Raw genomic sequence first — 16,473 nt, forward strand, 5'->3', positions numbered from 1 at the left:
GAGAGACTTAGTAGTGGGTCAAGAAGCCTGCTGCTACCTGTGGTTGTAGAGTATTCTTGGGACTGATAGATTTTGAGATTTGGAAACCATGGAAATCATTCTCCTGCCTTGGAAACTGAGGGAAGGGGCAAAAACCACTGGAGGCTGATGAGTGTCTCCAGTGCCTGTAGCTGAGCAAGTGGGATTCATGTGCTCTGTTGAAATTCAATCTGCTTTGGGGCAGGGAGTGATCCTGTCTCCCCTTTTGCTGGAGTTCAGGTCTAGAGTTCTGCTCTGACTCCTGGTACCCCAAGAGAAAAGTTGCTTTTCCTCCTCACTACCTACTGCTGGTGTATCCTGAAATTAGTGTGAGGGGAAGCTGTCTAGTCAGGCAGTGGGATATTAAGGGTTGACAATACAGGGTGTTAAGAGGGGATTGGTGACCTGTAATGTATTGCTAATCCTTGTGTGCTTGCTTTAATCAAATCCACAGATGCCCAGAAGAGGAAGAGCAAGTGGGACTCTGCCATCCCCGTGACAACGATAGCTCAGCCCACCATCCTCACCACCACTGCCACCCTGCCAGGGGTTGTCACAGTGACCACCAGTGCCAGTGGCTCCAAAACCACAGTGATCTCAGCTGTGGGCACCATTGTAAAAAAGGCCAAGCAGTGACTGCTGTGCTGGGCCTGGAGTCTTGGACTTGTCACTGAAGCCATTGTCCTTGGAAGGGAGGGGTGGATTTCTCCTTTGGTAAAAGATGACAAGATTCTTTGAAGCAGCTCACAGTTCCCCTTTGGAAGGCTGGGGGCAGGAGCAGGATGCCAGCTGTGTGCCCACAGGAATGGACCCCTGCCCACCATGCCTCTGCCTTTGCTTGCTGGGGGAAGACCCAGGCTGCCTGTGTTGTGCTGCAGGAAGGTGGCATCTGGAGTCAGCTTGTAAAAGTTTGCTTATTAATTGCTGCATTGAGGTCTTACCTACCTGCCAGTTTGTTTTAGGGGGGAAAAAGAAAATAAATGAAAAGGGCAAGCAGTGAAAGACTGTCAGTGTTACCCCTGTGTGTTCAGGGTGGTGCTCCAGGGCTGCCTGCAGCCTGTGTAGGTGCCTCCCTCCAGAGCCAGCTCAGCTCTGAGGGAGTTGAAGCAGAGAAAACCACTCAGTGTCCACGTCCAGATGTGTAGCAGAGACTTGAAGCAAACTCCATCAGTGAGTGTAGGCTCACTCCTTGTTCCAGCACTGACACCTGTACCCTGTGCTCTCTGTGTAGATCTTAGTGACCACATGTGGAACTGTGGAACTCTTGAGGAAGCTGTGCTGGAACATCCTGTTACCATCTCACAGGGATGGAGATTTCTATGCAGAACCCTCAAGCTGTAGAGGTTTGATTTGTGAGCTCAGACCTGTGCAGAAACACTTCAATTGCCACGGAGTGAGGTTGGACAGAAGCAGAGCAGAGTGTCTGACCCTGTTTGTGACATTGTCCATCTTTGTTTTAGCTCGTGATGTTCTGTGAATGCACACATGGCAGTTACTGCTTGCTCCACTGTTGTGAAAAAGTATTTTCAGTTGAAAATTTTGTTGAATAAAATTTGAAAAGTCTTTTTAAAAAGCCCCTGGTGTCATTGATGTGTCCGTATTTCTTTAGAGTTAAATTTCTGCCTCTTTGTCCTAATGTACAAAGTAGTGATAGGAGAGATGGTTGCCAGATCAACAGAAGTGTATGTTTCTGAGAATTCAGTGGTTTGGGATTGCTTTTTCTTTTTTTTTTTTTTTTTTTTCTGTAGCTTGTGTCAGTCCTGATCAAGACTTTGCATTTATGGAGACTTAAGGTAGAAATAATAGGTTGATATCCTGCTTGTAGACAGATAATTTTACAACATGTTAAACATGTCCTGATGGTCATTTAAGCTTAAAAAAAAAGTCATCTGTGCATCCAGGACCCCTGGAGCAGCAGCTTCCAGACTCCTGCAGGAACAGCTTCTGCTACAAGAGACCTGCAGGACTGGGCTGTTCCCTGGCAGTTCCCTCTGAGCTCCCAGGAGCCAGTGTTTGCTGTCTGCAGTGGAGAAAGCAGCTTATAACAGGCTTCATTTAGGTTTGGGTTTCTTCCCCCAAAAAAGCTGAAGTGAGGATGCCAACCCCTCTATAACAAACTTGCAGCCAATAACTCAGAGGTAATAAATAGGTGGATCCTCAGGTTGGAAACTGCAGTTCTGAGGGAAATGCCTTTTTCCCCGCTCTGAAAATGGCACTGGACAGGTTGATGGCTTGCCCTGGGCTGTGGTCAGTCAGTGCCCCAGAGGAGCTGCAGGGAACCTCAGGCACACAGGGGAGATGTCCTGAGGGAGGAGGATCCTTCCTGGCCTGAAACCCCAGACAGGAGCTTGGGCTGGTTTGCTTTGGAGCTGTGTGAGCCCTGCTGGGTGTGTCAGGGCCCAGACAGCCCTGGAGCACTGCAGCTGTGCCCTGAGGCAAACCCAGAGCTGACACTGAGATAAATTCCTTATGCTGCTGCAGCAGTGACTGCTCAGGCTGCACTGGTGGCTCTGAGAGCTGCAGATGCTCGTTCTGACCTCTCCTTCCAAAGGGATGGTAACCATACCCAGGAGAGTAAAACCAGAGTTTTTCATCATTCCTTAGTCCAAAAATTAGTCTCTGCTCCTTGAACACCACAGGGCTTCTCTCTGCCTATCTCCTTCCTAAGCAGGGGTGTCTCATAGCTCGAGGAGCTTTGTCTCAGCTGAAACTCCATGTTCAGGTCTGTGTGTCTGCCCCAGCAGAGGCAGGAGAGCTGCAGTAATGAACTCATCCTTGGCAGAGTTGGTTCTGCTCTCCCTCTCCCTTCTGAAGTCTTTTCTTCCACCTCCATGCCCTGAGGTGTTGATTTTCTCTCCCATTTGCTTGTTGTGCTTTAGAGACCTGCCCTGCTTTGATGCTGGTGTGGGAAGGGATTTTGTGTGTTCGGGACTTGCTTTTATTTTCTGTCTCCCTGGGTGCTGCTGGGCTGAGGGAGCAGGTGGGGAGGGCAGCCCTTGCCAGCCCCACCTCAAACCGTGCAATGGCAGCACCTGAAGCTATGTTTGACTTGGATTGCTGCTGCACTGTCTGCTTTAGGGGAGTTGTGCACTGAGATGAACAAAAAATGAAAGAAAGAGCCCTCCTTGCCAAGGCTTTGCTGATGACAGCTCCAGCAGTGAGGGAGGTGATGGCTGCAGCCAACACCTGCACAAGCTCCTTTCCAGCTCTTCTGCATGGCAGGGGAGAAATCAGCTCCTGTGAAGGCCCTCAAACAGGTGGGCTTTGTAACGTGCCCAGAGAGTCATCAAAGGGTATGGGCTGCTCATTCCTGGGCAATGGTGTGAGCAGGGAAAGCCCAGAGCTGGTACCTGCAGGGAATCACAGGGTGGGTGAGGCTGGAAGTGGCCCAAGCTCTCTGCTCAGGCAGCTTTTCCTGGAGCAGCTGGCACAGGGTTGTGTCCAGACAGCTCTGGAATATCTCCAGAGAGGGAGGGAGAAACACAGATCTCCCCAGCAGGGCTCCCCAAGACTCTCTAATGTTAAATGTTCAGGTAAATAAATTGCTGTGGAAGCTCAAGACCCCCTGAAAGGGCAACAAAGTTCCACAAAGTCTCCTCTTCCCTGTGGGGGGAGCGTTTGCCTCAGCACATTCCTGCATTTCCACCAGATTCCAGGGCAGATTTCCACCTCTGAGCCTTCCCTGCACTGCTGTTCTCTGACTGTTTATATCCCACTTCCTTCCTTTTGTTCTGAGCGAGATCCACGGGCACCAATGACTTCCAATATTTGCTCTGTGTTTATTTGCTCTGTGCTGCTGGTAAACAGCAGAGCTCTGGGGTTCCACAGGGAAAGGTTTTGTGGTTTTGCATAAAGACATGGGTGTGTGCTCAGCCCCTGGCAGCTGGGTGAGGCGCTGGTGGATCCTGGAAGGCCCTGCTGTCCCCAGATGGGTGACAGGAGTGTCTCAGGCTGATCCTTCACTGATGTTTTCCTCTGGTGTTGTTTCTGTGCCCCACTTCCCTCTTGCTGCCAGTCTGTCCCAGAGGGAAATGTTAATCAAGGATGTTCATCAGAGAGATTTTCCTCTAGGAACATGTTCATGACAAGGAACATCTACAGGAAAACAGAGGGCACGTGTAGTTAATGCTGCCTTGGGGGAAAGGCTGAGGGAGAAAATATGGCAGGATTTCATCTGGCACTTTTAATTGAACGGGGAATTATATTAAGCATCATTTAGTGCAATAAATTATGTGCACATTAATGTACATTAATAATACATTATTACACATTCCTTTTATTTGAGCCACATAGCAGGATATTGTCACTACAGTGTAGAGTGCAGTGATGGGATTAAGTGTTTATTTTTCTTTTAGTAATGTGTGTTGTTACAGAATTTAAAAAGGAGATGAATGTGCTCCAGCCAGCAGGATTTTGGCTGTAACTGCACAATAAAGACCTAGAGAAAGCCCCAAAGCTGTCTCCAGGCATGCTGTGGTGGCAGGACAGAAAGAAGAAAGGCTCTGTTGCAAGCTGGCATGGCATTAAAAAAAAAAAAAAAAAAAAGAAAATAATTAACCCTGAAATCACTTGTAATTATCAGGAATTGGCACTCGGACTGGCAGTCAGCAGAGAGAGCAATAATTTCATGTGAGCTATAAAACTACATGTTTTTCCTCCTAGGGCAAAAATTTCTAGGCCACATTGCCACCACAGAAATTCACCGATTTATGAATGTGAGATTCACCACAGATGTGGCTGTGAGCTGTGGTGGAGCCATCTGCACTGAAATCTGCTCACCCTGCCTCTGAAATCCCTGTCCCCTGTTCTTAAAAACAGCAAATTTGTGTGACAAAAGCCTGATCCAGCAGGCAGGGACAGCAAGGTGTGGAACCAAGGCAAGAACTTGAGTTCAACCAGTGTTCTTCCCTGGTGGAAGTAATTTGGAGAAGTTACCTGAAAGACAACTCATTAAACAATTAAACAACCTTTTTTTTTTTTTTTTAAGACAATAAACATTCTCCATCTCAGGTGGAGAAAGGAGGGCACCCAGAAAGTCAGGACACCGAGCATTGTGATGCAAGCTTCTCATGGGTTCTCATGAGCTTTTCTGGTTGCCTTCAGGATTCCTGTTAGGGATCCATCACTGAATTAACTGGGATTTTTACTACAATGCTTCTTGCAGCCTAAATTGGCTTTTTCAGTGCAGTGGCAGCATTGCTTACCCCAAAGAGGAAAATTGCAGCAGTGGGAGGTGGGGTGGGGCTGGTGGGAGCTGCCGGTGACCACACAGGTCTGTGAGCACCAGCACAAGCTCCCCTCCCACCTTGGGAACTGAAGCCCAGTTTAATTCTTCTGCAATGTCCAACATCTGCTGCAGCTGTGGCTCCTGAGGCAGAGCAGGACTCTCTGCCTTCAGCCCCTCCAGGGGAATCATCTGCTCTTCAGCTCAAGCATCAGCACTCACAGCCTGCTCCTCTCTGCCTTTATTTTGTCTCATGCTGCAGTCACTGTCTTCATATGTTTTTTAAAAAAACAACAGCAAACCTCCTTCATTTCCAGAACCTTATTTTAACTCTAGGAAATCACATCTCCCAAAGGACTGGGGTTGCCAAGTTATGTGTTGGGAAACTCAGAAATGCCAGATTTAAACTGCCCGGGCCATCTTTCCCTGCACCCCTGCCTGTTTCCCATTTGCTGTAGTTTTTAGTGGCACAAACACATCCTCCTTTATCCTGGGGCTAAGGCAGTTTGCATATATTAACTTGAGCTTCCTAATTTCTTGTAGTGAAAGGAATCCTGCTCCTCACCTTTTGATCAGTTCTGGAGAGCAGCAGCCTCTGTAATGCCACATTGAGCGAGGAGGGCAAAACTGCCCTGCTCATAGTCAGGCAGGAAATGTGCCATTTTCCATCTGGCTGTTGCTATTGTTTGTGTTGAAGCTCGGGGGATGCAGTTTTCCTTGTGAGGATCTATCAGGGAGCCAAAATCCAGCCTGTGCCATTGCATCTGCTCCAGAACATGTGTGCTGTGTTCTGTGGAGATCATGAGTGATTCTGAGCTGTGACCAACCCCGGGCTCTAAAGCAAAAGGGTGGTGTGGACAGGAAAACAGCCTCACCTGAACTCTAAACCTTCCCCTGCTGTTCTTTGGACTGGGGAAGGGATTTTGGATCCAGCTCAGCAGAAGGACTGGACTCAGCTGTGGGATTGCTGTTCGTGGCAGCCCTGGACCATGGTGGGATGCAGGTATGGATGGGAATCATGCGTGGTGCTACAATCTTGAGGCAGATTCTCTGCAGGTGAGGAGGGCTCTGCTGTGCCCACCCCTGGATAGAGCAGGGTGCTGATCCATCCTCCCTGCACCCAAAGCACCGAGGCCGGGCTCGGCATCTGCCGATTGTCGGGGCAGGAATTTCCCTGACACTCCAGCAAGGAGCTACCTGAGCTCCGAGGGTGACACCTCCCAGTGGTGCCAGGGGGAAACCGGGAGGAGAAACCCCCGCCTGGGGAGGTCGGGGAGCTCCCTCACTCTGCCCTGAGCGGGAGATGAAGCCGAGCAGCCCCTCGGGGCTCCCGTCCCGCCGCCCTTTCCCAGCGCCGTTCCTGTGGGAGGGTCCGGAGGCTGTGCCCGCCCGGCCAGGTGTGCAGGGAATGCCAGCCCTGCGTCACGGGCACCCCCTCCTCCCTCCGGCCGGGATAAAACTTCTCCTCACCTGGGATCCGAGCTCATTTACCCTGGCAGCCCCTCGGGAGGGCGAGGCGGCAGCGAGAACAAAGCGGATTTTTGGCTGAGGGGCCGCAGGGAGTTATGAGGGATCGCGGGCGGGCTGCGCTCCCCGCCGCACCGGGACCTGACGTTTAACCGGAAAGAGAAAGGGGACACAAAATAGAGAGGAGGGAGAAAGGGAATAAAAAAAAAAATTAAAAAAAAAGGAAAGAAAAGCCCAAAGCTGGAAATAGAGCGGCAGCAGCGGAGCAGCGCGTTCCCCCTCTGCCTTCGGAAGAGTTTCTTGGCTCGGTGTGCGGTGCTGTTATTCGGGCTGCGGCAGAGATTTGGACTCTGAGTCAGACCCGGCGCTAATGAGGTTTGTGGAATTAATTCATCTGCGCTCTGCAGCGTCCAGCTCGCTCGAACTTGGCTGCCTTGATGAAGCGGGCAGTGAATCAATGCCCGGGCAGGTGGGCAGGACACGGAGCGCGGGGCTCAGCCCCTGCCCGCCGGTTCCCTCTGTTTGTCCCGTAGGTGCCTCTGGGCTGGCTGGAAAGGCAGCGCCGGTGGCCGGGCAGGGCTCGGGGGCCGCTCGGCTCCGGGTTTGTGTCCGCGGGTGTTCGGGTGGGGGTCCGGGCTGGGACGGCCAGTAGAGCCCTTTGGGGAGGCTGATGGAGTTCCAGGGGCTGCCCTGTCCCTCGGTTCCCGGGGAAAGGCTGAGGTGCCTCGGAGCTGGCCCCAGGGAAAGCTCTCACGGCTGGAACTGTGCAAGGCCAGCCGGGCTGTGGGTGCCTCCCACCCCCGGAGCCCACCGGGGCTGTTTTCCAGACCTGGTGGCTGCCCCTGCAAAGGGGGAGCAAGGGAAGGGGGATCGCGGAGGAAAAGGCCAGGAGAGAGTGGGGGGTTCAGGGCGGGCTTTGCTGAACTGCAGGTGTTGGGGTGTTTGCAAATCGGTGGCTCTGGCACGGACAGGGAGCAGGGAACGGGACAGGAGGGTTGGTGTGAGGGGCTGACAGGCGTGGGTGAGCTGGGGCAAAGGGGGATGAGGAGCACCCATGGAGGGGAAGGAGGGAAAAGTGTCGTGCGGGGCCAAAGGAGCAGAGAAAGTGGCAGGAAGAGCACATGGAGGGAGCGGGGGGTTCAGGGGCTGGGATTTGGGCAGACCCCAGGCAGGGTCCTGCTGTTCCTCCCTCTGCTCCTTGGGGTTCCCCCTGCCCGAGCCCGGGGGGCAGCACAGGAGATGGAACCAGAGCCCCTCACAGCACGGGGTGCTGGCACAAACAGCTCCCAGCAGCTCCATGTGGGTGCCCGGGCTGGGTCCTGCTGTGTTTGTCCCTGGCTGGAGGGTGCTGGGGCCATGTCTGGGGTCTGGGACTCAAATGGGAGCTGAAAACAACAAATGGGGACACTCACATGGAGTGTCCCAGCTGCAGGAGCACACCTGGGGAAGGAGGGGGAATGGATGGGGAAAGCAAACAAAACAGGACCGGGAGGATTTTGTGTGCAAGAGATTATTTGATTTGTGGGTCGAGTTTTTGATGGTTTTGGGGAGTCTGGCTTGATAATTTCCAAGTTGTGGAGCATGGTTCCAGCAGCTCTGTGCCACCACGTGTGCAGAGGACAGAACAGGAGCTGTGTCCCTGATCCCGGGGGCTGTGGCTGCACTGCCCATCCTCAGCACACACGGACACGTGGATGGTCCTTGATGCCACGGAGCAGGGTCAGTGCCCTGCACAGCCATGAAAAGAGCAATTCCCACCCAAGAGAGCAAAGACTGTGCTCGGGAGCTCCTTGCTTGGGCATCTCCCTCACTTTCCCACTCCCGTGTCCCAGCCTGCCGGGCGTCCCCCACGTGGGGACCAGGCTCCTGCTGTTGCTCTGTGGCTCATCACAACCTGCTCCTTGCTCCCCCATCTGCCATTCCAGCCCTGTCCTCTGCCCCACTGCACCAGTGGGGAAGGAGAAGGAATGGATGGGGGAGGCAAACAATTATTTGATTTGTGAGTCGAGTTTTTGGTGGTTTTGGGGAGTCTGGCTTGATAATTTCCAAGTTTTGGAGCATGGTCCCAGCAGTTCTGTGCCACCACATGTGCCGGGGAGAGAACAGGAGCTGTGTCCCTGATCCCCTGGGCTGTTTGTTTGGAGCATTGCCTGGGTTTTTGGGGGTGAGGTACCTAGCCCCACCTTCTCCAAACTCAGGGGTCCTTGGCATATTCCTGGAGCAGGATTGTTGGCTGTGCTGAGGGGCAGGGCAAAGGCTGGGGGAGCAAGAGGAGACCAGGAGGAAATGCTGGAGCAAGTCTGGGAAATGGTAGGAAGTTTATGTGCAGCCAAGAGCTGCTCTTTCTCCTTCTTTTTGAACAACTGAACACATTTATTTTTTGTTGTCGTTGTTGTCATGAAAACCCAACCAAATCCTGCAGCTTTCCTGAAGTGGAAGTGGCATTTTCCCTTCCAGAGGACGCTTCTGAAAGCAAGGGGTGGCCACTCCCATATTTTTGCAGGAATATTGCAGCTGCATTCCTCAGTGGCCATGCTCTGTGCCACCAGCACCCAGCAGGCTGGCATCTGCCCAGCAAAATCCTTGAAGGTTGGTGGCTCACAGGGCAGCAGAACGTTGATATTGAGCGGGATTTTATGGCCTTTTATCTCAGCACTTGAAAAGACGTGATGGCAATTTATGAGCCCGGGGCCCAGGGTGTGTCCATCCGCTCCTTGGTGGCTTTTTCGTAACTGGTGATTAAGGGAAGAGGCATTAGGAGCTTGTGAGCTGAGTCTGGTTCCATACTCAGTCCTTTCCTTGTGGCCCCTGCCATGGTGGGATTTGCTGGGTGCTCAGCTGATGTTTTTAATTTTTCAAATGTGTTTTCCTTCCACGGGCTCTGAGGATTCCTTCCCTGCCCTTTCATCCCACCTTTACCTGGCACCTCCCCACATCTCCATATCCCTGTCCTGGGCTGCGGCAGAGCAAGGGAAAAAGGGATTTTCCTGGCTTCAAAATCTGCCTGTAGCAAGGGACACAATATTTCTGTTGGTAGCAAGGGACACAATATTTCCCAGCAGTGCTGGTGTGAGGACTGTCCCTGAAGGAGGCCACAGGCACGTCCTGGGTGAGCAATGCTGGCCCCAGAGCCAGCCCTGCCACGGGGCCTGGGGGAACAGGGACCCCCCAAACCTGCCAAGGGCCTGACTGGGGACATGGCCTGGCTGCCAGTGTGGCACGGAGGGAAGCACAGGAGTTCCCTTGCTCAGCTGGTACCTTTACCCATGAGAAAAGCTGCTCATTGGCAGAACAGCACCTTGGCCACAGGTCCTGAGGAACAGCAAACCTTCCCGGGGTTCCCAGCCCAAAGCTCCTGGGGTTTCCCTGCAGAGATGCTGCCCTGAGGCTCCCGTGTGTCTCTTTTAGCCACTGGGCATTGATGGCTGTGGTGAATCCCTCTGGGCACAGCTGCCTGGATGAACCAGGGTCCTGCCAGTGGCTCTCACACGGAGCCAAGTGCAGCCCCCAGGAGCAGGGTCCTGTGCTGTCAGTGCTGGTTTGGTTGAGCCCTGTCACAGCAATTGCTGCATTCAATGTGCTCCCCTGCCTGCAGAGGCCAGGTGTGATCTGGTGCTGCTGAGACCAGGCTGGGTTTTCCCTGTAGGGGTTTCCCAGGGAGGCTGTGACAGCTCTGAGTCTCCATGTGACTGCTCTGTGTGCTGGGTGTCCCTCGGGAAGCTTGGGCATCGTTACTGCCCACAACAACTTTTCCTGTTTCCTTTCCCTGTTTTAAGTGATTTTCACATTCTTTTCACTTTAGAGTCAGGGCTGGCACAGCAAGAAGCTATAAGACAATTCACTCACATTTCATATTTCACAATTGCATCTACCAGGATGAGATGCTTTAATGATATCTCTATACTGTTGTTTTTTCCTTGATTGGTCTTGCTTGCCCTGCTGGGTGTGAGGACGAGCCTCTGGCACAGCAGCTGCAGAATTTGAGTTCCAGCTTTGTGCCTTCTGTTTACCACATCCAAATGCTGACTTTTGGATGGCACTGACTTTTCTCAGTCACGTGTGGTGCAGGGAGAATGGTTCCCTCTGTTTGGGATTTGACCTCCGTGTCCATCAAGGGGTCCTGGTGCCCTGGGCAGGACAAAGGGGATCTGCCAGGCTCTCAAAACCACAGATTCATTCAACGACTACAAAGCTCCAAGCCTGGCATTTCCCAAGACCTCACCCTCTCTTTATTGTTGGTTTGACCATCCTGGAAACTCTTAGTGTGATAGGAAATAGCTGCAGGGAGGGGTCAGTGTTGCTTTTGGGGAGAGATGTGGACAGTCACTTTGTTTCCCTTTTTTTTGTTTTGTTTTGTTTCCCTAACCTGCCAGGAAAAGCAATGTCTTGGCTTTGCTCACACGTGTGGAGGGTGCTGGGCTCTGTCCGGGAGCCTCGTGTGCTCCAGCTGCACCAACCCCTGATGTCGAGCTGTGCACCCCAACTCCAGGCACAGGGGTGGCATTGCTGGGGATTTTGAGCCTTTTGCTCTGCCTGAGCAGAGCACAAGCCATCCTTGGTTTGTTTTTGTGCCCTGCCCTGCAGAGCTCAGCAGTTGTTTCCAGCTGGGATGTGAGGGCTGTCCCACCCTGGCAGGGCTGGGAAGGGGCTCTGTGGGAGCTGCCCTGGTCATATCCAGGTCCATTTCCACCTCTTGGCTCTCTGCAATGCAGCAATCCCTTTATTTCAGGAGGAAGAGGATGAATGTGCTGCCCTGGGCGTGTGCCAGGCTGCTCCTCCTGTCCCTGCTCTGCACCACCAGCGTCTGCCAATGGAGCAAAAGTGAGTGGAGCCATGCTAGCCCTGTCTGCCACCTCCCTTGGGGACTCTGTGTACCTGTCCTGCCCCCAGGAACACCAGTCTTCCTGTGGAGAGCACCTGCTGTGGGCTTTTCCTGCTGTTTTCCATCTCCCCAATTTTGGGGACCCTCCCATGCTACCCCGCTGCTGTTTTGCAGCCACTTTCCACAAACCAGGCAAAACCTCCATTTTTCCATGGGATCAGCCTTTCTCCCACAGCTCCCTTTGTTGTCCCCACCCCTGATGCCCTGATCTTTCCTGGCAGACAACCGCTGTGTGCTGTCCCGGGCCAAGAGCTGCACCGAGTGCATCCGCGTGGACAAGGACTGCTCCTTCTGCACCGACGAGGTGAGAGCCTGCAGGGCAGCCTGGGGCTCCTCTGCCACCCTGCAGAGGGGGGATCCCACCACCCTCACTGGGACAGGCACACAGGAGCAGGGGCAGCTGCTGGATGCAGCTTCCCTTCTGGATGGGAAAGGCTGCAATGTGGATTTCCTTATGGGGTGGAACACCATATGGGGAGGGAGGGGAGCCTGTGATGCTGTTCACAGGGGTCTCAGGTTGAGGGAAGAGATGGGGATTTGACTCCATGTTTCAGAAGGTTTGATTTATTATTTTGTGATATATATATAACATTAAAACTGTACTAAAAGAATAGAAGAAAGGATTTCATCAGAAGGCTAGCTAAGAAAATAATAGGAAGGAAAGATAACAAAGGCAGCTGTCTCAGACTCTCTGTCCAAGCCAGTGATTGGCCATTAATTACAAACATCCAACATGGGCCAATCACAGATGCACCTGTTGCATTCCACAGCAGCAGATAACCATTGTTTACATTTTGTTCCTGAGGCCTCTCAGCTTCTCAGGAGGAAAAATCCTAAAGAAAGGATTTTTCATAAAAGATGTCTGCAACAGAAGTCCAGGGCAGAATTGCAGCAATACAGGGGTTTATCAGAAAATGGCAATGCACCAGAAACTGTGTGTGCAAGGGATGGAGGGAGAGTTTTATCTCACACAACCCAGTGGCTCACTGGTGATCACATTTCAGCTGGTGGTTCTGTGTGAGAACATCTCTCTCAGAACCCATCTCTCTGCCCCTCTCCTGCTCTCAAAGGCTCACAATGCTCTAGGCACAGGACCCTGCCCCCTGCCCTGTGTATTTCCCCCTTTCCCAGTGGGTCTGGTGGTTTCTGTGGCTCTGATGCTGCTCTTGCTCCCTGGCAGAGCTTCGAGGAGCCGCGCTGTGACCTGCGGGAGAACCTGCTGCGCTCGGGCTGCGGCGAGGCCAGCATCGTGTACACCCAGGGGGAGATGAGGACACTGAAGGTGCGTGCTGGGGACACAGCCCGTGCTCAGCCTCTCCTCAGGGCTCCTTCAGCCTTCCCTAGGCTCCTCAGCCTCTCCTCAGGGCTCCTTCAGCCTTCCCTAGGCTCCTCAGCAGGCAGAATACAAAGCCCAGATCGCTATCTATGGAGGGTCTACTCAAAAGCAATGCCTTGGCCAGCTGGGGGACCTGAGGGCTACTGGCCCTGATCCAGGCTGGGGTGCCCTGGCACACAAAGCAGATGTAAGCAAAATGCTCACATCCCTGTGGAGGAGGTGCCTGGCTGGACACGAGTGGCTGTGGGGGATGCTGTTGGACAGTGCATGAAGGAAGGGGATGTGCTCATCCCTGCTTTTGTACTTCCCACACATCTCCCTGCTCCTTGTCTCCTCCTTGTTGCACCATGCTGGAGATGGAGTCTCGGGTTGTGGTTGTTAATTGCTGCCCCAAGCTGTGAGAAAGGTCTCTGTTTTGGCCCGTGCGTCCAAAGAACGAGTCAGAGCTCTTCAATTTTAGGTCTTGAAATTGTTTATTAATTCTTATCTATAAAATTTTCTTTCTGCCCAGCTGAGATCAGCCACAGGCACTCTGACCGCCCCAGGGTGGTGTTGTCTTTTTATACTACAAACTATGTATAACATATTTACAATTACTTTCCAATACCTATCACCTATGTTAGACAATGAGCTTCCACTCTAAACCAATCCCAATGTGCCAATATCACAACAGAAGATGGAGACCAAGAAGAAGAAGAAGAAAGGCTGGACACGCCCAAGTTCCTCCATCTTGTCCCCAAAACCCCCATACGAAAAATCCTAAAATCTACATTTTCACCCAGTGATAATTTTATTATTATACTATTTAAACTTCTGTGACTTTTAGGTCCTCATACAAAGCTGGTAATTTGCTTCACAGGTCATAATCAAATCCCCAGGTGTTCTGGGCTGCCTGCCAGGGTCTCCGAGCCCCCCAGTGGGGTCCTCGGCAACTCTGGACACCCGGAGGGATGTGCTGAGTTCCGACAATGGAGTCCATCCCCTCCATGTCACTGTCCTTCACAGAATTCCAGCATCAACATGTCCCTGCAGAGGACCCAGGTGTCCCCCCAGGCCATGTACATGCGGCTGCGCGCTGGCGAGGAGATGAGCTTCTACATGGACGTCTTCCAGCCCAAGGAGAGCCCTGTGGATCTCTACATCCTCATGGACTTCTCCTACTCCATGTCTGATGATCTGGACAACCTGAAAAGCATGGGGCATAACCTAGGTGAGGGCAGAGCTGGGAGGAGAGGGGAGCCTGCTCTGTGCAGTTTGTTCCTGCCTGTGGCTGCGAGTCCTCTGCCAGCACCAGAGAGGGGGATGCAGCTGGCAATGGCCTGAGAGGGGTCTGTTTTAATTAGAGCTTCTCATTATCTCTCTGCAGCCCTCTGTGGGGATGTCTCTCTCGTCCTGCAGGGATCCTCACATGCTCTGCCCTTCCAGCCCAGCCGGTGCCCCTCAGAGCTGCTCTGTGCAGGGCCTCTGGCATCCTGAACCTGCAGGGTGCTACTGCAGGAGCTCCAGTTTTGGGGCTCCAAAGGGGGTCTAGGTTTCTGCCCTATAAAAGCCCAAAGATCCTAAAAGATGACAGTTTGGGAATCTTACCTAAGAACCCACAAGCAGAGAAGATGCCCACAAAAGGACTTCTTTCCCTGGAGAAGGGAGCCCTCAGGCATCTCTTTATTTATGTGTGTCCCCTTTCCTTTCCTCTCCTCCCAGCGGACTTCCTGCAAGCCCTGACTTCCAATTACACCATTGGATTTGGCAAGTTTGTGGACAAAGTCTCATCCCCTCAGACAGACATGAGACCTGAAAAGTGAGTGAGGCCCATGGGTCCCTGAGGTGGGAGTAGAGGGAGTGGGAAGTGCCTTCTGTTTCTCTGTGGCTTTCACTGAGCAGTGAAGAGCCTCCATCCATCTCTCAGCCTTCACTGCTGGTGTCCTCCCTGGTCTCCCCATGCCTCAGGGCTTGCTGTAGCACTGTGACAATGACAGCAGTGTCATCCTCTGCTTTCACACCTTCCCTGCTCTGCCACAACAGACTGCTCTTCTTATGTCCTCTATCTCTGCCTTCATCCTTCCCTGTTCTGCCACAACCAACTCACCTTGTCTCCTCTGTCTCTGCCCTCCTCCCTTCTCCATCTCAGTGCTGGTGGCTGAGCTGCTCAGCTCCATGGCTTCCCTTGAGGGACTCTCCCCACCTTTCCTCTCCTTGCACCCCGGCATCCCTAGGCTCCTGGCCCACACGGGAGCCCTGGTTCCATCTGTCCTAGATTGCGTGAGCCCTGGCACAACGCCGACTCGCCGTTCTCCTTCAAGAACGTCATCCGCCTGACCAGCAACATCAACCACTTCAGCCAGGAGCTGCGCAAGGAGCGCATCTCGGGCAACCTGGACGCGCCCGAGGGCGGCTTCGACGCCATCCTGCAGACAGCTGTGTGCAAGGTGAGCGTGGCCAGGGCTGGGCTTTTAACCAGTGCTGTCTCTGTCCCTCTGGGAGCCTCTCAGGAGCCCTCGGCTGTGACCGCCGTCACAAGGGTCTGCAGGATGAGAGAGAGGCGAGAATGTTGATTCCATTATCAGAAGGCTTGATTTATTATTTTATGATATAACATTATGACCATACAAAAAGAAATAGAAGAAAAAGTTCTCAGAAGGCTAGCTATGCTAAGAATAGAAAAGAATGAATAACAAAGTTCTGTGTCTCGGCAGAGAGCAAGAGCCAGCTCTGCAGTGAGTGGTCAGTAAATCCAAACATCCACAGGAGACCAATCACGGGTCCACCTGTTGCATTCCACAGCAGCAGATAACCATTGTTTACATTTTGTTGCTGAAACTTCTCATCTTCAGCAGGAAAAATCCTAAAGAAGGATTTTAATGAAAAGATGTCTGCGACACTCAGCCAGTCCCGAGTTGGCAGACACCGGGGGTGCAGCCCTGACATGGCCAATAGCAGGGAGACACTCTCTGTGCCCTGAGGGTTCTGTGCCCCATGCCCTGAGGATGCTGAGGGCTCCTGGGCTGGTCATCTTTGCAGCACAAGAGACACCAGAGACATTGGTAGAAGATAAAGGGCCAGCTCTTAGCAGGGCTTAATCCAAGGTTTTATTCAGGGGCTCTGGGGAGCTCCTGCACCTTGGGGGGCTGTGACCGTGTTCACAGGGGTTCTTGGATGACGGAAGAGATTAAAATGTTGACTCCATGTTTCAGAAGGTTTGTTTTGTTATTTTATGATATATATTACATTAAAACTATGCTAAAAGAACAGAAGAAAAGGTTTCATCAGAAGGCTGGCTAAGCTAAGAATAGAAAGGAATGATAACAAAGGTCTGTGGCTCGGACAGAGAGCCCGAGGCAGCTGGGCTGTGATTGGCCATTAATTACAAACAACCACATGAGACCAATCACAGATGCACCTGTTGCATTCCACAGCAGCAGATAATCATGGTTTACATTTTGTTCCTGAGGCTTCTCAGCTTCTCAGGAGAAAAATCCTAAGGAAAGGATTTTTCATAAAAGATGTTTGTGACAGGGGCCTCCCACTGTCACAGGGAGATGTGCCAAG

The 16,473-nt window shown here is 52.5% G+C and overlaps 2 protein-coding genes across 6 annotated transcripts in view; both read left to right on the forward strand.

The window, feature by feature from the left end:
- Positions 1-1,591, forward strand: part of SAP30BP (SAP30 binding protein) — a 29,053-nt gene extending 27,462 nt beyond the window's left edge. For both annotated transcript variants that reach the window (XM_005494082.4, XM_014272062.3), the window contains one exon: positions 473-1,591. In XM_005494082.4, the coding sequence (XP_005494139.1) occupies positions 473-654 (182 nt within the window). In that variant the 3' untranslated portion in view covers positions 655-1,591. The remainder of the gene's footprint in view (positions 1-472) is intronic.
- A 4,353-nt stretch (positions 1,592-5,944) lies between these two features.
- ITGB4 (integrin subunit beta 4) overlaps positions 5,945-16,473 on the forward strand; it is a 35,871-nt gene continuing 25,342 nt past the window's right edge. For 2 of the 4 annotated variants that reach the window (XM_074555113.1, XM_074555115.1), the window contains exons 1-7: positions 5,945-6,245; positions 11,439-11,530; positions 11,813-11,895; positions 12,772-12,873; positions 13,933-14,137; positions 14,629-14,725; positions 15,182-15,353. In XM_074555113.1, the coding sequence (XP_074411214.1) occupies positions 6,232-6,245; positions 11,439-11,530; positions 11,813-11,895; positions 12,772-12,873; positions 13,933-14,137; positions 14,629-14,725; positions 15,182-15,353 (765 nt within the window). In that variant the 5' untranslated portion in view covers positions 5,945-6,231. Of the gene's footprint in view, positions 6,246-6,480; positions 7,085-11,438; positions 11,531-11,812; positions 11,896-12,771; positions 12,874-13,932; positions 14,138-14,628; positions 14,726-15,181; positions 15,354-16,473 lie in introns of those variants that run through there. The other 2 variants (XM_074555116.1, XM_074555114.1) reach the window with 2 other exon arrangements.

This window comes from Zonotrichia albicollis, chromosome 19 (genome assembly GCF_047830755.1).
Source record: "Zonotrichia albicollis isolate bZonAlb1 chromosome 19, bZonAlb1.hap1, whole genome shotgun sequence".
NCBI lineage: Eukaryota > Metazoa > Chordata > Aves > Passeriformes > Passerellidae > Zonotrichia > Zonotrichia albicollis.